The sequence below is a fragment of the Magallana gigas genome, chromosome 8 (assembly GCF_963853765.1).
Source record: "Magallana gigas chromosome 8, xbMagGiga1.1, whole genome shotgun sequence".
Lineage (NCBI taxonomy): Eukaryota > Metazoa > Mollusca > Bivalvia > Ostreida > Ostreidae > Magallana > Magallana gigas.
The window spans coordinates 7,973,358-7,998,553 of NC_088860.1; the positions used below are offsets into that span (position 1 = coordinate 7,973,358).

A 25,196-nucleotide genomic window follows, 5' to 3' on the forward strand; every position below is an offset into this window, starting at 1 on the left:
ATACTTGTAGGGTTTTCTCAACATGAAAATGAAAACTAGCTTACTAAATTCCAAATATATAATAAAAACCACAATATATGTCAAAAACTGTATCATATCCCATATCAACCCTCGACTAATATCATCCCTGATTTCGGAATCTCGGGTCAATCTGGGATGTGATGCAGATTTATTCATGCATTATTCTCAATTTAATTTAAAATTTTGATATCTTTTTAACCTGAAAATTATGTATAGATCTGGAAGTAAAAAAATCTTTATTTTCAACAGATAGATGAAATTTTGACACAGACCTCTTCCAACAACTCCCCAGATAAGTCAGAGGTTTATGTACATATCAAACTATTATGGAAAAAATGCAACTCAATTAATGGAGAGAGAGAGAGAGAGAGAGAGAGAGAGAGAGAGAGAGAGAGAGAGAGAGAGAGAGAGAGAGAGAGAGGGGGGGGAGTTAAGTAAAAGGGGTAAGGGAATGACTGTGAATTGAATATTTATTTTCGCCTTCAACTTAGTATTTTTTTGGGGAAAATTTTTTTGACAAAGACAGTAGAAAAGATGCATAGGATAGAAGTACACATATCTCACAATGTTATAGATTGTCTCTTAAAGAATATGACCAAGGCCTAAGTTGAATATACGATACATTTTGCATATAACTCGTTTCCAAATGTACCTGTATACTTTTTGAAAAAGGAAGTTAGTAAAAATAAAATGAAAGACAGAAATTCTTGAAAGAAAAGTGTGTGTGTGTGTGTGTGGAGGGGGGGTGAGGGGTGGGGGTACTTTATATTACCTACTGAATCTAATAAATATAAGTAGTATGTCATAATAATAAGTCACATATTCTTTGCCAGTGCCTCTCATACTCTGAGAATCTACAGTTTTTAAGCAAAATTTATTTCTCTACATATATTCTTTTTTTCATTATATTTTCAATTACACTAAAATTCAGTTTTGTAACTTCTTTATATCTACTTACAAATATGTATAGTTTTATTATTAGAATTAAACGATTATGTACTTTATACAAATTTCTCTCTTTATATTTTCCAAATAAAATTAATTTTTTGTCAAATGTTACTTGCATTTCAAATTTCCTTAACAACCACTCCTTGCATAATTCCTGAAGTTCTTTTACACAATAGCAATCTACAAATAAGTGTTCAATAGTGTCATTGACTCTTTTACAAAAGGAGCAGACTGGGGATTCTTTATCCTTTATCTTGTGAAGAAAATCATTTGTTGGTATTATTCTATGTAAAATTTGAAAATGTAGCCATTGGAGTTTTGACCTTTAAATGGAAGTTCATATATTTTGTTCCAGTCTTTGTTAAAAATAAAGCACCTTTCTAGCCATTAACTTTTAACATAGTATTGGTGTTTACCTTTTTTCTAGACACTGAGTCCATATGATACACTATTACCTGTTGTTTATGATAATATGATGAAACTAAGAAAAAATGACGTGATAATGAGAATATATTTTGACATTTGTTTTGATTAAAAACTGTATAAGATAGTACATGCTGGAGCAATTAACAGTGATTTAAAAAAATGAATATGGATTTTCAGGGTCGATGCTCTTACATGTCTTGAATAAAGTAACATCATTGTAATTTGGAACTAAATTAAAATTATGCATGCAAACAGGATGTTTCCGTAATTATGTAACGTAACGGCATTATAGATGTGACGAATTTGAATGCATAAGATTAACGATACATCACGGTCATTTTGAGTGTTTGTAGAAAATAGGAGAGAATCAAGCACATCTCATTTTTTTTTTTATTTTGTAGTTCTTTTCTCTAAAAGAATTTTTAGCATAATTACTTGAAATCGAACAAGACTTACATGTTTGAATAAGAAGGGAATTTTTATACGCAAAACGATTACCAGGAATCAACACTGAAGAATATCAAACCAAAAAGTGTATAATTTTTAAAAAGTAGTTTTACCTACAGAAAATATGAAAAGGGGAAATGAATAGATATGTTATCAAGAAATAATCTATAATGTGGTTTTATTTATGCAAATATTTTGCATTGTATAGAGACGAGTTTACATAATTTAAATCACTTTTTGTAATTGATTGGTTTTCTTTCTATCAACTATATCAATTAAACAAAATATGGAGTTTAAATTAATTACTTTGAATGAGTTTTAGTCATATCGAGAAATTTTTTTTGACATAGAACATATCGAATGATTTTCGCAGGACGGGAGTTCTGATAGTGCATCACCTCACTTCGAACCTAGCTGTAGAAAACACATGTAGAATGACATTTGTGAATCATTGGAATTCGTGTATACTAAATGTTCATGGATTTCGTTGATCATATCATCCATGAATTTAATCCATAACAAATTATGAGTAATAGAATCAATATATGTATCAGAAAAGTAATTCCACGAAATGTTGTATGGGTTAACCAATGAACAAATCAGCAATCTACGAATATTGGCTCCGCTATAAAGGAATATAAACTTTAAAAATCAGATATTTCTTTATTGTCAAACATCCAAATATATGCGATTGTAATCGTATTTATGGACGGTATGGATGAGCAGTCCTACCCCAAAATAATGATCACGATTTAATTATCTCGTTGTTACAATGGTCTTCCATCGATGCGGCCTGTTTCACCCATCAATCTTCAAATTGATATTACACGATCTTGAAATAGTTTTATTAATTGATTATCCAGCCTATCATCTACAATGTAATGTAACTTTTAATATCAAATGCTATTATGAATGAACTAAATGCATGAGCGTTGCATTTTCTCATTGTCATGATTTAATGAGCGCCTTTTCTTTTTTCGCGTGGTGATAAGACTCGCATCAAATCATAATAATGAGATCAAACAAATATAATTGTTCCATATTTTTGTTTCTACACTTTGGTAAATAAATCTTTTCTTGCGGGTTAGGTAGAGTGGTTCATGTAGTTTAAATGCATTACCATCGGTCACAGGTTTAATGAAGAATGACCTAAACATAGAAGATCACAATGAACTGCTCAAATTTAGATCATGTAGCAGCCCTTTTATTACAATATCTAATATATACTAATATGAATTGCAATTAATATAAACTAATAATTGTTCTTTCTTTGTTTTTAATTTATCAAAGTTAAAAAGTTAATATACCTGTGCCGTCTTAAACTAGATTCTGAGTGAAGCGACGTACATTTACCAATCTAACTCCCACGTTCATTTGATAACAATTTTCGCAATATGTTATTATTAACCCAGAAATGAAAACATATTGATATCGACATGATTATAAAGCATTTATTCTGTTGTGCCTAGTCCAAATATAATTTGATTAATTCTTAAATCAACATTTTAAACTTTATATTTAGTAAAGTCGATAACTGGTATGTTTAGAATTTAAAAAAAAGACAGTTTATAATTGATAGGCCCCGATACGCTTCCGTACTACGAGACTCGTCTTCAAGGTGGGCTGACATAAAAGGGGGAAAATGACTGTAATGGTGAGATGGTGCCTTCCAATTTTAACAGCGAAGACTTTTAAAATTGTGATCTGTGTTTAATAAAGTATGATAAATAATATAAGGTATTTTAATTCCTGTTGTGAAATTAGATCTCACATCGTGTTAATTGTTTAATTAACTTCCTGGTTTTCTTGCTTTTATGTAATAATCTAGTTCTTATATTTAAAATACTTAAAAGAAATATTCTGTGATATTCCTTTGGATCATACAGTATACATTTATATAATAATTTAATTTTATGTTTCTTTGTTATAAAGAGACAAGACGACTGTACTAGGCTTTTTTTAATGAAATAACAAAAAGAAACACAACATAGCTGAAGTTGAAAAAAAATGCCATTTTTAAAAAAAAGATAAATTTTATGAAAAAATCCCCTGTAAATATTGAGGGGGTCAAACGGGGCTAGAAAACACTGCTACTACATTTTCAAAATATTTGGCAAAATATAATTTAGCATCTGACCCCCTACATAAAAAAAATAACTATTACATTGTAAAGTTAGATTTATTAACACCCTGTAAGATGTATTGATGACAAAATGTATTAAAGAATGAGTTAAGTCAGGGCCCTGATACTGTCTTGCTTTATTTTCTTTAGATGTTTAGTATTATAGACCAGTAATCTGGGCAAAATATTTAAGAGAAAAGAAAAATAGATGACAATAATGATAGCTGATTTGCTGGCTTTAATTATTACTTCTTTAAAAATTAATTAGAACTGCATACTTAATTGCTTCACATCCTGATGTGTTTCTGAGGGGAAATTCGTGTATTGTATGTCAAAATTAAAAAGGAAACTTATGTAAATATTTTCCTGCAGAAAATGTAGGTAATGAAATTAATAAAAAAATTGTTACATAATGAGATGATGGCGTTGTGCTATATAAACAGCGAGGATTTGGGAACCTCCTCATTGGGTGACAATGGCAGCTTTATACTGGTTGGTGTTTCTAGGTTCCCTCTGCATTGGGACAGTGGAAGGCGCTGGCTATCTAGGCAGGATGCCCCATCATGGAGGCTCTTGTTATTACGAAGATATCAAAAATGCCCACTTCAGCTATGACGAGGAAACTTGTAGAAGTAAGACTTTTTATGAGCTGATAATAGTAATGGTAGGATTTAAAAGCAAATATTTATTTAGAATAAAAAAAATTAAAAAAATAAGGTATATAGCAGTTAATATTTCTAATATATTTTATTTCTTTATTTTTCCTTTTTTATTGTTCAAGAATGAAAATAAAATCGTTTTACACTAGCAAAGCTTTTGACTATTCAGTTTTTAAAAATTAAAATACTTTAATTTACTATCAAGTATACTGATAAAATGTAAATTAAATTATTGGCATGCCAGGGGAGAGGGGTATGCACAATTCACTATGACTAAATTGATGTAAAATTTATCACCTGCAAACAACTTTATATGAAGTAATGAACTTTACTGTAAATGGCATATCTTATAATTTTCCCTCATAAATAGTTTGTATGCGATTTGTTTAAAGAAATAAAATAAAAATGCAAGGCTTAAATATTTATGTATTATATAGTTTGGAATCTATATTTTGACCTCTAGGGTTGGAAATAAGAAAAAAGCACAGACGATTCATTTATAGGAAACCAATATGAAACAAATGATATAATAGCATTTTATCTCTAATAACCAAGAAAAATCAATCACCAACCAAGATTATCAAATATGATAACAATTAATGGAAACTGAAACTGATATATGCATGCGGATAAAAAAAGAAATCATTTTAATTAAATTATTTTTACGTATAAGAGAACATTATCATCATTTTAACCAATGTTACAAGTATATGTTTAGAAACATCCTACATTAATATAAATCCAGGGTAAAGGTCCGCTGATATTTTCTTGCACAATAAAGTTCCATATATTTAATGGATATCATAATATAATTTGTAAAGAAACGTACATCTATACACTAAATAACATTTCAGGACCAGATAAATGGTGCTGCTTACACAAGTGTTGGGCAACATGTGGATCCACCAGACGCCAGTCACCTATTAACCTCGACACGTCAGAGGCCAGAAGGACCAATGCAAACTTAAAATTATATAATATTGATAAACGGGTACCCGCTACTACACACAACAGCGGTAAGTGTATGCCATTTTCATCACCAAGCGCCAAGTGCTTTAAGTTGTCGATGAAGAATCGCTTATGACGCTTTTGGATTAATATTTCACCTAGGCTTATTAACATAGATAATTATTATTCTAAAAAAAAGTTATTGTCAACCTGTGACATTAGTTATAAACATGAATGCCCCCTTATTCATATTTAGAAATAGAGTTAAGTAACATAATTTAAAATGTGCAATAAAACAATTGACTGAAAAATATGACAATGTTTTGCACTATTCTGTAGAAAACTATAAACAACATCTGTTTTTACTTTGTTTCTTCGTAGGACACGCACCCCATTTTGATGTTGCCGAGGACAACAAAGACATAACTCTAAAGCTAAAGAACATAATTATAAATAAAAGATGGTCTAAAGACACGTATATTTTCCACGATATACACATACATCTTGGCAAAAAGGAAAATAAAGGATCGGAACACTCAATTGATGGGAAATTCTATCCTATGGAGGTTACAATGAGCATGCTTTCGTTTTAAATGTCAATGAGCAAGCATTATTTCCTTTGTATCCGTTTCATGAACAACTTTGTAAGACGAGAAAAGTTTATCAATTATTTTAGTTTAACGTTCACAATTAAGTATTTCCAATTTATTTCGGGCGCCAAGAATAATAATGTACCTCCCCAAAAGCTGGAGAAAGAATCTGAAAAAAAATACTTTAATAACTCGGAAGTGTTTGCGTTTTTATAGGCTCATATGGTGTTCTACAACAGTAAATATGAGGACATTTCGGAGGCCAAATCAAAGGACGATGGTTTGGCTGTCATAGGAGTGATGATACAGGTATATAGATTAGCAATAACTCCATATTGTAAACAGAAACAAAACACACTAAACAAGTATCATAGAGGAAAAAAGAAGAGTAAAATTGTAATGTAATTAATAATTCTTACAAAATACATGTATGCATGAATTTCTAAGTATCAGAAGGAAGATACGTCACAATGTGTGCTCCATTTATATTTTTAGACTATCTTTATTTGTATCTTTTGAAAAATGTATTAGCATACATTTTAGAAAAGCTATATGAATGCGAGCATGAAAAAATTGACAAGTTACTTCATAACATCGCCAATGTTAAAAAGTAGGATTTGTTATAATTGATATACTACTAGTAATAAAAAATTGTTTTGTAGTGGAAGTTTAAAAATAATTTCATGTAGGGGAGACAGGGAACACAATTACCGAATAAAGAATCCCTACCTCAAAATACCTTTAACTATTCGTAATAAGTGTGTAAAATTCTACTCTTTGACAATCAGCAGACAAAATATGTAAATGTGCAAAGAAAACTATTTCAAAGTTAAGAAATTCATGAAATTGAGTATAGGGTTTAATATTTGATATTAATATATTAATATTAGGGTGGGGCCATTTTGGACATTTGATAAAAAAAATTAATTCTTCAAAAATAATCCTCTCTTCGATTGGATGTCTAGCAGTCTATATTAGTGTATGGATATGTTGGGCTATCAAATCTACCGAAATTTTACAATTCTTGATTTGTGTGTATGGGACGTGACCATATTGATCATACAGTAAACACTGTTTAGAAATATTCTCCCCTAAGATTAAGCAGGCAAACTAAAAGTGTCTATAGAATAAATAAGAAAAAGTCCCTTCAATATTCTGGAATTCATATTCCCTTGCAATTGGTTAGGGGTTCTAGTGTTATTACCAATGAAAAGGCTGCTGTTGGGTATTGATTATTTACTTTAAAAAGCATTTATAGGTTTGAAATTTGTCGCGACTCTTGTCAAATTGCAAGAAAAAAGATTGAAGAATGGAACATCTTTTTACAAGGATGAAGAGGATGAGACTAACTTCATAATTAAACTTTAAGTCAGTGCACAAGAGCTTATTGTAATTCTATGGACCCATCAAATGAATGTATAATATTTCGACGGTGACGGTAAAAGCCCATGTACCTCTTTTTTAAAGCCAGGACATGTTGGGGTAAAAAAAATGGGCCAAATTAAGTGTGAGAACTTTTACAAGGAAATCTATAAATTCCTAGGAGAAGATTTGAAAAATAAGGTGTGAAATATATGAAATCAATACGAAGTCAAGCTTATCTTATGTTTTAAATTTTTTCACAAAACAATTATTTGGATTGTGCATTGTTTTATTTAAAACAGTAAAATTGTACAGCTACATAAAATCAAAGTTGGGTCTTTTGTAAATTTCTTAAAACATGTCTAAGCTAAGAGATTATTCTTTTTTTTTTTATTTTTCATTCAAGGTAAATAAGAAACATGGTGATGATAATGATGATGAAGACGATGATGATGATGATGATGATGATGATGATGCAAAAAAAGGAAATGAAAATGAGTATGATGATGAGGACGAAAAAGATGACGAACACGACGAATATGAAGGAGGTGAAGACAACGAAAGATCAAAGAGGGAGATAAGGGTAAACAATTGCACCTCGGTATTTTTTCAGTTATACGATAGTTTGTATCAGTGATGAATAAATCTATGGTTTCATTTGTTATTTAACTCTAGGCAAAATCCTGTTGTCGTAGCAACTATTGGAACTATGAATACAGAGAGCATGACGAGGAATCTTTCAGCAAGAAGTGCTACGAGGGAGTAAGTGGAAATTACTTCTGTACATGAGAACAAACGATTTTTTTTTGCAATCATACTATTCACATTTATTAATTTTTTGGGTTTGCCAAAAAAATAAGAAGCAAAAAGCTAGGCGTTCTAATGAACTTTCTAGTAATAAAGAACGCCAGATCTCTTTTGATTTTGTGATGTTTCCTCGACTTTGTGATTCAGTTTCGTTGAAATAATAACGGCGAGAGAAAGTTGATCGCATAACGGCAAATAAAATATATAGTGCTTGCAATTGAGAAAATAAAGTATACGAAGAATACAATTGATTATGTGTGGAAGTAAGGATGATGGTAAAATTACTCGTTAAGATTAAATCAACTAACTTTATAGATTTAACACATAAGTGTGTTTCTTTGCGTGATAATAAACATCAAAAGCTATAGTAAAAACGTACCTTTTTTAACTTCTTTAGAGAGGAAAATGCAAAGTAAGGTTTGCTAAAACACTGAGCTGTTTAATGGAAAAATACTATGAGAAGATCAAAGAATACCACGAGCAGGATAACACAACAAATGGAAATCACGGACCTCGTTGTGAGAATAATTTACAACATTATTTAAATCCAGTCTCCCCTCCTTCACTAAAAAAATAAAAAATCATTAAGACCCCCTTCTCTCCAAATGCCAAATTTAAAAAAAAACCAGCTCTCATGCATTTGAAAAGTTACGGAAATTAGCAAACAAATCAACAAATTTCAAATACAATGAAAATTTATCTTTAAAGAATTTGCTGCCAATCAAGGATTGATAGTATCCAAACATGCAATATATATTAAAGTTCAAAAAAATGCAAAAACCTACTTTTGTGACTTTCCCCAAAATAATATCAAGCTTCAATCAATCAAGGAAAGCGAAGGTATGCTCAAACTCTTTCTTCCTCGCCTCAGGCAGAATAAGTACTGTCTAAAATGTATCGTTTTTACGAGGATGAATGATTATCAATTATTAATTTGAGAGACAATTTCTTTCAAAATGGTTACTCATTTCTAAAACAACACTGATATAATAGGGTGTAGGAATAAGTGATAAAGCTTAAAACCTCTAGGCTCGGTATCGATATGTAGGTTCTCCTACATGTGATTTATGCCTTAATTTTGAACAACTAGTCTATTAACAGCACAAAATTATCACTTATCACTATCATTTTTTATTTATAAAACAGTGAAAATATGCTAACATATGCGTTAAACAACATGAATATAATTGTAGGCGAGTACTGTGGGAAAAAACCTTCTGATTACTTCATCAAAGAGGTATGTCAAAAAAAGGCGGGAAACCACAGTAACACGGTCATAGAATGTGGGATAACCCCGGCGGATGTCCTTCCTTATGATCAAAGGTTCTACACCTACCCAGGATCTCTGACCACGCCCCCTTGTTATGAAAGCGTCCAGTGGATAGTGTACAAATGTCCGATCAAAGTGTCCCGCAAGGTGGGTGAACAAATGTATTTTAGTTTGACAGTTTGACTACTATTTACAGTGTCCTTTGGTCCGAGGTTATCACATTGAGTTTCATCTTCATTTTTAGGCGTTCAAAGCATTGCAGCGTGTTGAAGACACTGAGAATAATCCACTTAAAGAACACGGAGTTAGAAGACCACTACAGGTAACAACTTACTCAATTAAATCTTATGATATTGACACCAGCCATATAATATATCAATAGCTCAGTGATACATAAAACATGAAAAATTAAAACAGAATAAAATTATAGTTACCTTTAAACAATAAATAAGAAAAAAAAATAACCACTTGTTAACTTTTCTATTCTTCAGAAAGTGTTGATTTTATGAAGTTTGCGAATTACAAAGGAGTAAGATTAGTCAGGGTTCACTAATCTTACTGATATTGATTAAGAATGATTCAAAGTTGAATTGGATATTGTAATATATTCTACAGATAAAAGAAAAGCAAAGTTTATGGGAGCTTAAATCAAGTTCCACCATAAGTTATGAGACCATAAGAAGTAAAATTTGTACCTAACATAACCTTTGTGTGTTCGGCTGTAATATATATAATATTGCAATGACATAAATATTTAAAATAATCCAAAAAGAGAGGCAGCGTTCAAAATCTTAGTAAAAAAATGATTCCAGAACATTTCTTGTTTTGTTTTGTATTATGCACATTATTGTCAAATACAAAGGTATTCAAATGTTTTGATTCATTTTCTTTTACAGTTCAATAGATATAAGGTTTCTGTTTCGAAGAACTTCTGAGTGAAGTTGGATGGATGTACCGAATTTTAGAACATAACCTGCTACGGCGTCTTCGGTACACTCGAAGAAAAAGTTCATGCTGAATATTTATACAATTATTATAATTGATATTACTGAGATCTGAATTGTGGCTACTTTTCGTACAATACATTATTAAAAAAAGCAAAAAAAAATGTTCTTGTTATCTTTATTAAGCAATGTGTTTATGTAAGGAATAAGGAATCCTTCTTTAAAGTATTATGAGGTGATTACGGTCTAATGTGATCAAATCCAATAACGCCCGAAAGTTTATGATAGATTTGATCACGCCCTAACCGTAATGATCACCTCATAATATTAAAAGAATGATACCCTATTACTTATATTAACATAATTTTCAGCGATTGTATGATTAAATATTGAAATAATTATTGATGGAATGTATTGGATGATACATTACAAAATCGATTCGTAGTGTTATCACGGACAAATACACTGGAAAATGTAAATATTGATACTGAGAATGTGTCAAACAACATATATCACCTTGTTTAATTATGAAGTAGAATTGCGTACAGATCATGTAAATCAGTTTGTCTTTAAATATTTTGTTCCTGAATGAGACAATGGCCTCTTGATTCCTACTTTAAAATTCCTTCAAAAAAACAATGTTGGTAAACCTCCTTAGACTTTTACAGACATGGCCTGGCTTTAATTTTTTTTTTTTGAAAAACGCTATACACCGTTTACCAAAATTCTCATTCATGCATCAGTTTTAGCACAAAATATATATTGAGAATTTTTTTTTTTAAATATGAAACTAAATTAAATTATAAGATCCAACATTCAAACAAATATTTTATGAAAGCAACTTAAAAACCATTTAACCGGTTTTTTTTAAAAATAAAATAAATGATATTTGTCTTCCATAATGTTGATTAACTGTTTAAGCTGGGCTTCTAAAATTTGATTTATAAGATGAACATATAAAACAATAAATTGGGCGGAAATAGGCTGCGATTAACTATTAAATCGTGATATACGCTTGAAATTCTATACTTTTTTGTAAAGTTTTAAAAGTGTAATCATTTATAGATCATGATAGTATGTTCCAGTAAATATATTTCTTAAAATAACGAAAATAGCAATACTTTCTGTCACATTACTATGAAGATGGTAGTGATAACGTGAATTTGACAAGCAACACACGGAATGTCTTAGCAACCATATTAATGTCACCTACCTTTAAACAAATTGATTAATAATACACATGTACCGGTACCATTTTTTGAAAACTTAATATAAATAAGACCCCAGACCTTTTGAGTATGTAAATATTCAGTGTAATTCATAAGATAAAGCATGTGCTTTTAAATAACTCTTCTCATATTTAGCAATACCGGAGATATACTAAATCAGCTATGTAAATTTTATGAGAACTTATATTCATCGCAGGGCATTTCAGATGAAAAGATTGGCGATTACTTACGGGATATAGAAATAAACACTAAGTTAAGTGACGAAGACAAAGAGTTCTTTGATAAAACCCCAACAATACAAGAATGCTCTGAGGCCGTACTTGAAATGAAGAACAATAAATCTCCCGGACTTGACGGCTTGCCTGTTGAGTTCTATAAAATGTTTTGGAAACACCTAAAGCAATTCATGTTTGATGCACTAATAAAATCTTTTGAGGATAAGGAACTAACAAATACGCAAAAATGCTCTATTTTGTCTTTGATTCATAAGAAAGGAAAACTAGATGAACTTCAAAACTATCGTCCCATAAGTTTAACAAATTGTGATTACAAAATTATTGCTTGTGTTTTTTCTCGACGTTTAAAAAAAATTATAGACAAATTAATAAACCCCGATCAGTCTGGATATATTAAAGGACGTTATATAGGAACAAATGCTAGACTTATTTTAGATATTTTTGATTATTGGGAAAAAAGCAATGAATCAGGAATCCTCTTATTTGCTGACTTTCAGAAGGCATTCGATTCTGTTGAATGGGAGTTTCTGTTGCAGTCAATGATGAAATTTAATTTCGGCGACAATTTTGTTAAATGGATCAAAATTTTGTATACAAATCCTTATTTCTATATAAAAAACAATGGTTGGATCTCTAGAAAATGTCATATGTATAGAGGCATTAGACAAGGATGTCCTGTCTCAGCTATCTTATTTCTATTCGTAATGGAAATTCTATCAACAAGAATTAATAATTCTGATAGTGTTAATGGATTTAAAATAAGCAACACACGAAATGAAATTAAATGCATACAACATGCAGATGATAGTACTTTCCCTGTTAAGGACATAGAATCCCTTGAACATGTTGTCAAAATTATTGAAAACTTTGGATCTGTATCAGGAACACAGTTGAATTTATCAAAGACGGAATGTATTCCTTTAGGGGCGCTTAAACATACTATGGAAGGCGAAACAACTCTTAAAGGTATAAAAATTAATTTTGAAACAATTAAATGTCTGGGTATATATATGGGGCATAATAAAACCGAAAATAATGAAAGAAACTGGTTATGTAAACTTAAGGAATTTGAAAAAATACTTGACTCTTGGCGAAGTAGAAAATTAACTATTTTTGGAAAATGCCAGCTTATTAATTCTCTTTTAATCTCCAAGGTCTTGTACACGGCTACTATTTTAGAAAACCCTGAACAATCCTTCATAAAGAGTATTAATAAAATAATTTTCTCCTTTCTTTGGGGTAACCGAGAGCGCATCAAGCGTAACACCTTAATTAGAAACATAAATGAAGGCGGCATTGGTATTACAGACTTTGAATCAAAACTTAAAGCTATAAAAGCTTCTTGGGTTTCGAAAATTATTCAAAATAGAAGTAGTCTATCTTTACTCTTAAACGCTTGTGTAGTAAAACATAATATCGATATTCCATTTTTGATCAATTCAAGCATTACAAAATACGAAGAATTTAAATTAAACTCCCTTCCTGTGTTCTATAAGGAGGTCCTTGTGGCCTTCAACGAATGCAAAGATATTTCATTAACCAATTTTGCTAATCAAAATATCTGGTTCAATAAAAACATATGTTTTAAGGGTAAATCTATATTTTTTTCAAGTTGGACAAAAGGTGGTCTATTACTAGTAAAAGACCTCTTTAATGAGAATGGCTTCAAAACAATAAACGACATAAAAGAATGCTTGGCATCAACAAGCAATTTTTTATGTGAGTACTTTATAGTTAAAAATGCAATAAAGTTGCACCTTTCAAGAATAGATTTACAAACCATAAATTTCACGAATTCGCTCACTAAGTCACATTTCTATTTTGAAGGAAAGCTAGAAGATACTTCAAATAAAAAGTCTAAATTTTTCTACAATATTCTTATAAACAAGAAATCCCAAAAACCTATTATGGAAAATATATGGTGTAAGGAATTCCAAATAGACAAGTACTACTTTAATATAATCTACGAGAATAAGATTCGATCATTATTTGATAAATCTGTATCAGAGTTTAATTATAAATTACTTCACAACTTGTTGACCACGAATCTATCGGTTAGTAAATGGGATAAAAACATTAATGGGAACTGTAATAATTGCAATACGCCAGAAAATATAAAACATTTAATCTACGAGTGTGACTTGACAATGCCACTTTGGCGGAAAATTTCTCTGATACTAAATATTGATGTTACATGGAAATTGATTGTCATTGGTTTTATTTTTACGAGCAACAAATATACTCTTATCTTAGACAACACTTTGTCATTCATTGCATGCAAAATTTACAAATATAAAATGAAACGTAGAATCTTAAACGAACATGTGTCATCTGAAGATATGCGCTGTTTTTTAAAAAATGCGCTAATGCAATTGTATCTTACTGTAAAAAAATCAAAATGTGTAAAGTTAAACTTCAGCATTCTTGAAAAAATATCAAATAGTATATGATAAATGAAATATTATAAACGTTATTAATGTACTATTGTAATATACAAGAGGGAGACCTGTCCCTCTTCACATATATGCGGTAGGCAATTTTGGACTGTGATGCTGTTGTTAGTCCTGCCGCATTGCATTTACTTTATGTTCCGATTGTATATTTATTGCTAAAAATATTTTATTGAACAGCTATGTTCCACAAATATGTTTACAATATTGATACGAATATTATATCAATTGATACTTCCCCGAATAGTACTCTTATTTTACTTTACTATTGCTTGTATCAAAATGTGTTATTTCATGTTTACGTCTAATTACGCTTTAAAAAAAAATTCAATTATACATATTGAAGAAAAGAAATACCTTGTACAATATATTCTAATGCTCTACAAATGTATATACAATATTGTTATTCCATATCTAAGTCTATTTACGCTTAAAAAATACATTTATAAATACTGATTCATTTATATCGCTGATTAGCATTACAGATCCAGGGGGCCCCTGGCACCCCAGGTGATGTATATATAGAGAGCCTCTGCGGAGGTATTATCTCGAATCAAATGTACTGTGTTTAATAAATCATAAAAAAAAAAAAAAAAAAAAAAAAAAAAAACTCTTCTCATATGTAAATGAAAAGGGGGAATTGACCTAACATTGTCAACCGCTTGATTAATTTTGTTTTTTATGTAACCCTTCTCCGTTGTTTCTAAAAAAAAAAAGGAAATAGTCACAAGATTTTCACAAACTAGCACTATTTTTGTTCATTAATAATCAAGCAATAATCAAGTTCCCTTAAATATCAATTTTGACAACAGAATAAAAACCTTTCAGATATAAATCAGTTAAATAGGTGAAATGTACAAATATATCATTGAAGTTTTAGAGACACAAACATAAAAAGCATCATTATTTTAAGAATGACGTATATAACAAACAAAAGCATTTCCCTAGCATTTCTAATTACAGTTCAAAATTACAATTTTTCTTCGTCAATTATACAAAAAAGACATGATTCCTGTCGTGATTCAGAGTATTATTCATCAATAACTGAGGTATGCAATGTTTATAAGCTGAATCCACACTTTCTGATAGTTATGTTACTTGGTTGCAATCTAAAAGGAAGACGGTTCGATTTTCACAGAAGTTTTTGTAACGTATTTTCTTTTAAATAAAAAACTTGAGACAATACTCAAAATATGATTTGACTTCAACAGAAACAAGTCAAACGATAATATTGAAAAAATATGTCAACCAATACCTTGTTTATCTTAATGGAAGTGAATAAGTATGATTGGTTTTGATTTGTAATTCATAGTCAGAAAGAACCCCAAAAAAACATACTATTAATTAAAAAAATGAAAAATGGGTAAACAAAGCTTCTTAATTCTATGTTAAAAGAAGAAAGTTGTACAGGAAATATCATATAATTCAAAACCTTTTGAAGAGCAATTGTAATTCCTTACACTGGTTAAAATGATGAGTATTGCAAAATAAATCTTTCTTTAAAGTAACAAAAGGGCTCTTTAGAATACGGTTGAGTTTATCTTTCATATTGAAAATCATTGGATTGCTGTGAAAGACATAACACTTGTAAAAGGGAGCAGAAGAAATCGACAGAAAACATTTTTAAAAAAAAATAACGAAGATTTACAAGTTTATTTTTGAAAAAGAAAGCGTTTTACTCTTAACACTCGTAAAACAGAATAAAAAAATTAACGGAAAACATATCAAAAATTAAAAAAAAGATTTATGGGTTTATTTTTCATCGAAATATAAGTATTGAACAAACATGGTTTTAATTAGAGAGCTACAAGTATTTAACAAGTTCATTAAAACAGAATGTTTCTGTAAAGATATATTACATAAAAGCTTTAACATTGATATGTTAAATAAAAACATCAATCATTATTATGGGTCATATTAACGATATCACAAATTTAATAAGTGAAAGGCGACGGTTGAGCTTTTTTTCAATTTCTGTTCCGTCATTCTGATTTATTTTTTTTTTCTATCTGGAAAGTCACTTTAAACTTGCATTGGGAAAAAAGTATAAGGTTAAGAATGTATGAAAATTGTCGTTTTAAAGCAACGTAAAACTTACAACGGCATAAAATTAATGAAAAGTTACGATAAGATAAAATGATCAATTATACACCTAAAATTTACATTGCAAAATGCTTTTCACTTTTACGGGAAATTCAAATTTAATTAAATAGGTTATAACTCTCGCACTACGCGTGGATTATAATATATAGCCACGTGCATGGTTTGGTTAACACGAGTTTCACAATCTTTTTTGGGAAATAATAAACATGAAAAAGATTAATTTGTTTCATCTGCCATGTGTGTCCAACCAAAACAAAATGAAATACAAGTTTCAGGAAGTACAAAACTGTCCTTTTAATCAGTTCAGTTAATGTACATGTACACATTCGTTAATTGGTGGTTTTTGTGGTCTTTGTCCTGATAATTTTTGAAGATAATATAAGATTAAGAATAAATTCATTTATATATATATATATATATATATATATATATATATATATATATATATATATATATATATATATATATATATATAAAGAGTATTTCCTTACTTTGGCGTAAAATAATTGATAAATTACTCATTCAATCAACCATGAAAAATGACTGAGACAAAAATAGGGAAATCAGGAAAGCAGCTACAGAACGAATTCAATTTTATATATATATATATATATATATATATATATATATATATATATATATATATATATATATATATATATATATATATATATATATATATATATATATATGTTTAAAAAGATAATTTATGTGTGTTCTTTTTCTGATTAACTTTTTTTAATGACAAATCTTATAATTATGTTTTTAAAACTTTTTTCACAATTTTCTTACATTTTATTACAAAAAAAAAATAAATTTATCATAATTTGACAAAAGGTAAGTGCTTAAATGATTAAAAGAAATTTGATAAATAAAAACATGATGCCGTTGTATTTTGCAGAATATTCACAAAAGGTAGGAAAAGGTGAAACAAGTTAATAAACATACAAAAAGCTGAGAATTGACACGAGTGCGCTTCCTCCAGAATCCTCTATCATGAATGCAAGCGCTGAAACATGACAAAGGACGCAAACAATGCTAGAAACCTCAATAGTTGCAAAGAAAAAAAATCATTTTAATTTCTTTTTAAGTTTTCTTTAATTTTGCATGAATCTAAAGTTATTTTTTTTTTAATTATACCACAAACTTTTTTAAAAATTGAAAATGGAATCATTTCAATGACTACCAATGTAAATGCTAATTACACGTTTGAATGTGAAATAATCATCGACGGATGTAGAATAATTTTATCCTTTGTTGCTCTTAGCCCCCTTCTCTTAACTAAATTGCGCAAGATCTGGCTCTTATTCATAATTCATTACTAAACTAATGTACAGAGGATGTGTCTTGTGACTTAACTATTTATATTATTCTTTATAAAGTGATTTGAACTGTATGAGTGATTGTTTTATATCCTGATCTGTGTCTTTAGGGAGCTTAGTGCGTTGCATGTCAAAATTAAAAAGGAAACTTATGTAAAGATTTTTGCCGAAAATGTAGGGAAAACACGTGTCTTGCATAATCACAAGTTAAATAGTGTTATATAAACGGCAAGGATTTGGGAATCTCCTCATTGGATGAAAATGGCAGCTTTATACTGGTTGGTGTTTCTAGGTTCCCTCTGCATTGGAACAGTGGAAAGCGCTGGCTATCTATACAGAATGCCACATCATGGAGACGTTTGTTATTACGAAGATCTCAAAAATGCCCACTTCAGTTATGACGAGGAGACTTGTAGAAGTAAGTCTTTTGTTCAACACGGTAGTACGGTAATCCTGTAGCACTAGTATTTTAAAGTGGGTATTTTTCATGAAAATAAAAAAAAACTAAGAATAAGATTGAAAATATCAAATGCAACGAAATATTAAACAATCAACATTGATTCATAAATTATTCTTTACTGAATATCTTTCTACAATTCAAAACATTCTTTTTTTTAAACGAATTTAAAAAAAAATTAAAAAGTGCAGGGTGTTTCATTCATTCCACATGGTTCTTGTTTTGAACCTATAACACAATTGCTTTGTTTAAATTAAACATAAATTGATATTAAAATTAAAGTTTGGCGATAATTGTTCTTTAATTGTTCTGGATATGTAGAAATAGGGAACTAAAGATATGTCCGAAAAAGTCGAATTACTAACTTTAAATGTTGGTACTATAAATGCAAAAGAATTATACGTATTATTTAACAAATCTCCCATGTAAACTAATTTGAGTATGAGATGCTAATATCCTCTTTGGAATAATAGTTTGTTTAATTTCCTTTCATATGATGGATTGATAGGAATAATATCATATTACAAATCAAATGAAATAAAATGCAAAATTGAATACACTAACGCAATATTTTTCACTGTAATTTATGAAGCCAAAAAGTCTTTTGTCTGCATATATTCATAGAAAACTTGAATTTGATACAGGGGTCATAGCTATTTTATAGTATTCTTCTACCTCCAAACATGAAGGCTTTTGATTTCGAATAAAAGTTTGGAATCAAGTCAAATTAAATATAATGCACGTGATGTCAATTTTTAATAGTTATAAAAGTTAGTTTATAGATGATTTTATGGAAAAAGCATTATTTATTTCAACAATATTTTATTCATTATAATATGTTGAATGGGATTGGGCAGCAGGCACAACCTATTTTAGCCCTCTCCCTATCGACAAAGCATTGACCACCAAGACACGTTGAAAAGGGAAAAAATGAACTCCATACATGTATTTTAGGACCGCAAGAATGGTGTTATCTACACAAATGTTGGACAACATGTGGATCCACCAGGCGCCAATCACCGATTAACCTCGACACGTCAGAGGCCAGAAGGACCAAAGCAAGCTTTCAGCTATATAACAAGGATAAACGGGTACCTGCTTTTACATACAACAATGGTAAGAGTATGCCAAGAGGGGCCTGTTCCTCCCAACATATATATCTGTTTCTAAATATTTTACAATAAAAAAAAAGAAGATATCTACTAAGAACTGATCGTTGGAAGCTTATGTACAAAGTTATACATGTAATGAAAATGTAAATAAAATATGCACTAAAAATGTACACACTAGATGCCTGAATATGCCATTACGCCATGCGGAAGAAATAATATGCTCAAGTTGTCGTGTCATCCCAATCAAATACAAAGAGAAACTATTATGCATACATTGTACATATACTAAATACAGTTAAAATACTAACAAAGGGCATTTTAATTGCCAAGAACTGATTTAAACGATTCTTTTCTCAGATTTAAGACTGCATTATCATCTTTATCTTATATCCATCTAAACAATCTGAAAAAGGTATATGTAAACATTACCACAATGGAGCAATATTAAGCATCAAAACCACTCTTTATAGGACACGCGCCCCACTTTAGCGTTAAACTTAACGAAACCAAGAGAAACATTACTCTGAAGCTAAAGAGTGTAAGTAGAAGAAATCCGAATGAAGAGTACATCCTCGCAGATCTACACATTCATCTCGGCAAGGAGAAGGATGTTGGTTCGGAACACTCTATAGATGGAAAGTTCTACCCTATGGAGGTAAATATATACATGTTTATTCAGATATTTAAATACCTGCATTAGAATAGTTTTATTTTTTTTAAATTGTGCATTGCAATGGCTGGTTTTAGTTCATTCCCAAAAGAGGATCGATAGAGCTTCCCCCTTTACTTTCTTAAATTCATGTACTTATCTACTGAGAGAATACATTGGAATAAAATAACTCGGTGCCTGTTTACGTTTTTTGTAGGCTCATATGGTGTTCTACAACAGTAAATATGGGGACATTTCGCAGGCCAAACCAAAAGACGATGGTCTAGTTGTCATCGGAGTCATGATTAAGGTTCATAGGAATTACACTTTGTATCAAATATAAGATAATGTCATTAATCAATTGTATAAACCATCATCTGAAAGAAAAAACAAAACTTTCTTTTTTCAGAAAATTCATATTTTTTGTTTGTTCATCTAATATTTAAGGTTTATGTGTAGAATTTAACATTCCAGGCAAAAAGGGGGCATGATGATGATGATGATGATGATGATAATAATGATAATGACGATGATGAAGAGGAGGATGATGGATATGAAAAAGGCGACGACAAAGAAAGATCGGAGTGGGAGGTAGGGGAGAGAAATACGTCTTCAGATAAATATTTCAATATCTACGATGATTAGTGTAATTGATTCATTAATTTGTTTCTTTATTTAGTCTGCGTGGGGACACAAATATACGTATACTAGAGTCTGTTGTCACAGGAACTATGGGGACTATAAACACAATGGAGATGGCGAGGATTATTTCAGCAAGAAGTGCTATAAAGGGGTAAAAAATATATGTTTCCTGACATAATAGTAACACCTTTGCAGTCATACAATACGATTAATTGCAATTTTACTCCAGAAAAGTTTTTAATCTACCCATATTTAAATGCAATATATATAATGACACATGGTTTGTTTAATCTCTCCATGTCTCGTCATTTATTAAACATGGGTCGAATATTGTGAAATTACTTAGATTTTTTATATTGTTTTGGTAATTTTCATAGAATAAAAAATGCAAAGTCCGATATGCTAGAACACTCAGCCATATAATGGAAAAATACTACGAAAAGATAAAAGAATACCACCACAATGAAGAAGAACCAAAGGAAACAAAGGACCCTGAAAGTTAGTGAAACAATGTTGTGTGCTGGTGTTCCGTTAACTGTTGATTCTAAAATCACCAAAATCTCCATCTATTGTATAATTAAGTTGCATCAAACATGTGCAATCTCTCGTTGAAAAGTAATTTGAGACAGTATGGATCTCGTCATTATATGGAATTTATCCCTCCTAAATCACCAAAAGTTTATTTCGGCAGTGGCTGCGCTGTGCAGTATGAGTATGTTCAATGTTCTTTAAGTCTCGTCCATGACACTGAGCATAATTTCAAGTTTTAAATGAAGGTACTAAGTTATCATGGCTCTCCGGTAGGAGAGATAAATATCATTTGGATAAAAAGATGTTTTTTTTCAAGCTAGTTGTCGTCTGGTCAAAAGGCTTTTCCTCCCAAATTTTCCATGCAGTGTCTGTTGAAGCATGCATTTTTTAAAACGTGATTTCTTTCTGTAAAGCAACATTCAGGTGGGTGATAGACCTTAAAATCAGCCCAGTAACCCACATTTCCTCGTAGGTGCTAGCATAATCGTTATTTTCCGTTACTAATGAACACATGATTAAAACGTCCTGAAGATGATGTTAAACAACATGAAACAAATCATTGTTGATGGAACATTGTAGATTTGCAGTGTGGTGAGAAGCCCTCTGAAGAAACTATTCAAAGTAAGTGCACACGAGGTGGTGGACACCCAGAAGAAACGTATGACGTACATTGTGGGATATCCCCGGTAGATGTCCTTCCGCTCGATCAAAGGTTCTACACCTACCCAGGATCTCTGACCACGCCCCCTTGTTATGAAAGCGTCCAGTGGATAGTGTACAAATGTCCAATCAAAGTGTCCCGCAAGGTGGGTGAACAACGTTTTTTGTTTGAGCTGTAAGTTTTAATAAATCTTTCTTTTTGAAGATGACTCTGGTCTTGGGCGGGGGTTGAAGAAACATTTAGACTGCAAGGTATCTTCCCAAATCTGGTTAACTGTATACAACATAGGATGCTTGAATCACTTTGTCGCTTGTGAAGAAAGAATTTTTTTTATTTAGGCATTTAAAGCACTACAACATGTTGAGGACGCCGAGAAGAAACCTCTAAATCATCATGGAGTAAAAAGACCTATTAAGGTACAAGTTTCTCAATATTTATAGCATGTAAAAAGTCATAACAATCCTTAGATACCAATTAAACATATAGATAACTTGGTATCTAAATCAATTCTGGTCGCACAAAGAGTTGATTTTCAAATTATGCAATCACTTGTTACATGTATCCACTGCTGCAAGAGAGAACTGTGTTTACCGTAGCGATATAAGTCAGGACGCACCGTTTTTTAATAGTCGATCAAAAGACTATTGCAAATGATCTGGCATTGTTAAAACAAAAGTTTAGGGTCGTCTTTATTTTTATGTAAAATTGTGTGTTTCCTTATTAATTAAACCCAATGTTTTCTGCAGCACTACACTTTAAGCAATATCATTTTTTGGGGGGGGGGGGGGGGTGGGGGGGGGATTTTAAAATATTCAAATTCGGTTAAAACAAATCCGCAGATCGACGTATCTTTTACTCTCACGTCTGAATGCTTTCATTACAGTAATTTCAAATTTTTTTCGAGTTTTGCAGCAGAAATAGTGATTTTGTAACGATGCCTAGTTAAGTCTAGATGCTCACATTAGGTCAGTTTTTATAGCATTGAAGGCATCGAGAGAAGAAAATTAAGAGCAAAAAAGATATATGTCATCGATTTTGAAAAAAATATAATATAAGAGCAAATATATACAAGGAAATGGTTGGGAAAAATGCACTGTTTGGATACGTTTGTATCAGGTATCATATACGCATTATCTACCTAGGTATTCTAATTCTGAATTATTTGCTTTTCTCTTTCACAGATTAATGAATTTTTCAATGTCTCCAAGAACTTCTGAGTGACGTCTAGGTTGTAAGACGTAGTTTGGCTTTGGCTGGTAAATTATTGGTCACGACATTTGTGGCCATGAACCAAATATGCAGAATATTTACTGTGTTCGAGATTTTAACTGTTTCCATAAATCATACTGCATTATTTAGATTAGTGAAACGATATTCATGGATGTTATTTATTAAGCAACTTGCTAATAAAAAAGTATATCATGAATAAGACAGTTAATAAAAAATGATAATTTCGAAATGCCTGACTTCTTTATGATAATCTGAAATGACTTGAATGCTGTCATTTTTATTTGTGAATGTGTGACAACGAATGACGGACACCCCTCCTGAACTTTATATCAAATATTGATGCATAAAAGAAACTATAAATTTACCGCGTAAAAAATTACAGATTACAGACTGCAACGTTAATTAATCAATAGACAAATGCACGCAAGAAATGTGACCTTCCAAGTAAGCTGATTTCAGATAAAATACGGTACAAAAAACACCATTTTGCTAAATAAACTCGCCATAGATCTTATGTGGAGGGAAAAAATACTAAATCAGCAAACAAGAACTGCACATCATGTTTCTCTTCTGAGTCATTGTGTCGTCTGCTTTTTAGATCTACATTCTAGGTTAATTTATTATTTACAATTTTCGGGCCAAATATATTGTAACTACACAATGTTTAAAGATAAGACACACAGCTTCTATCAATTACTAAAAATGAGAATGAGAGTTCATAAACATTGAACAGGTTATATATAATTTCCTGTCTGTTATTTGTTAAGCCGCGTTCTAATAAAAATTGTGTATTTTTCTTGCAAATATATCGGTAAATAACATAATTTGATGATGACAAATATCTATAATCATAATGATAAATTCCAAACTTCTGTCTTATTTTCTTTGTGATTATATGGAATGACTAAAATGATATTATAGTATTGATGTGTGGAAGCGTAGCGAGTGACGAGCGTTCTCTTTACTTTTAACTTATCAAAGTGATACATAGCAGAATCTTTAATTTTTACCATTATAAAATGCTAGCAATGTACAAATCATACAAAATAATTTGTAATGCAAGGTATATTTGATCTTTTTTGTTCTTCAAAATCTCAATGTTTATAGAGCCAGAAAAAATATCTACAGTGTAAATACAATGCTCTTTTAAAACGAAGTATTCATCGTCCAAGCTCTGGTTTTAGATCGACAGGTACACTGTATGGTCCAGAAACGCCATTATAATGTCAAATTGCTTTAATGTATTCGCTACAATTGTAAGTAGATGAAAAGATAACACAAGAAATTTAAAAATGGCCCAATTCTCATTTATTCTATTTCTTTTATTGTAAAACTGTGTCATCTGTAGATCTGCATTACAAGCGAATTTTATTATTTTTTTTATCTTTGGATAAGTAGTATATTTTACACGTACAGAGTTGAAGTTTTGACTGTATTTTGTATTTAGTAGCCTAAACATGATTTTAGATTGAACAGTTCTAATGAAAATTTTTTTTCAAAGCACGTTAAATTTGGAACAAAATAAAGAAATAATTGTATTGTCCTCTCTGACATATTATTTTTCAAATAATACCTGCAATAAGACTTGGGTCATATTGCAGATATTATTTGGAAAATAATATATGTCAGAAAGGACAGCACTTTGAAAAAAGTTTTCGAAGAGCGTTAAATTATAAAACTTTACAGCGCGTTGTGAAGGGAGATTCCTCCCTCCCCCCTTTTTTTTTCTTAGAATTGAGACATTTAATTTGCACTTTGAAGAAATATGTATAAATCACAACTTCTGAGATTCAATTTTCAATTAGTTCATACTACGATGATTTGTTAACACTAAATAAATGAAAGCAATTTACCATCCTTGAGTAAAGGGAGGTGACTACAAAAGATTATCAGCCTTCAAAGTGTGTTGCAAAAATATGTACATGTAGTTTCAATAAATTAGGCATTAGAGTCACAGTTACTTTTTATTAATATTCATCAGTAAATAATAACAATCAGTTAAATGCAAGACTCATTACAGACAACTGTAA

The 25,196-nt window shown here is 30.5% G+C and overlaps 2 protein-coding genes across 2 annotated transcripts in view; both read left to right on the forward strand.

Moving 5' to 3' along the window:
- Positions 1-10,691, forward strand: part of LOC105333462 (nacrein-like protein) — a gene marked incomplete in the record, with an annotated part of 39,826 nt that extends 29,135 nt beyond the window's left edge. Inside the window, 10 exon segments of the mRNA NM_001308915.1 lie at positions 4,441-4,596; positions 5,478-5,639; positions 5,953-6,137; positions 6,378-6,470; positions 7,930-8,106; positions 8,199-8,285; positions 8,728-8,848; positions 9,524-9,747; positions 9,845-9,922; positions 10,497-10,691. Of these exon segments, the coding sequence (NP_001295844.1) occupies positions 4,518-4,596; positions 5,478-5,639; positions 5,953-6,137; positions 6,378-6,470; positions 7,930-8,106; positions 8,199-8,285; positions 8,728-8,848; positions 9,524-9,747; positions 9,845-9,922; positions 10,497-10,535 (1,245 nt within the window).
- Positions 10,692-18,006: 7,315 nt separating this feature from the next.
- On the forward strand, positions 18,007-23,395 carry LOC105335878 (nacrein-like protein). The gene is given in 10 exon segments (NM_001305309.1): positions 18,007-18,302; positions 19,296-19,457; positions 19,924-20,108; positions 20,320-20,412; positions 20,577-20,693; positions 20,782-20,895; positions 21,122-21,242; positions 21,855-22,081; positions 22,275-22,352; positions 23,118-23,395. Coding segments are annotated over 10 exon segments (1,296 nt in total). The 5' UTR covers positions 18,007-18,139; the 3' UTR covers positions 23,154-23,395.
- The last annotated feature ends 1,801 nt before the right edge of the window (positions 23,396-25,196 follow it).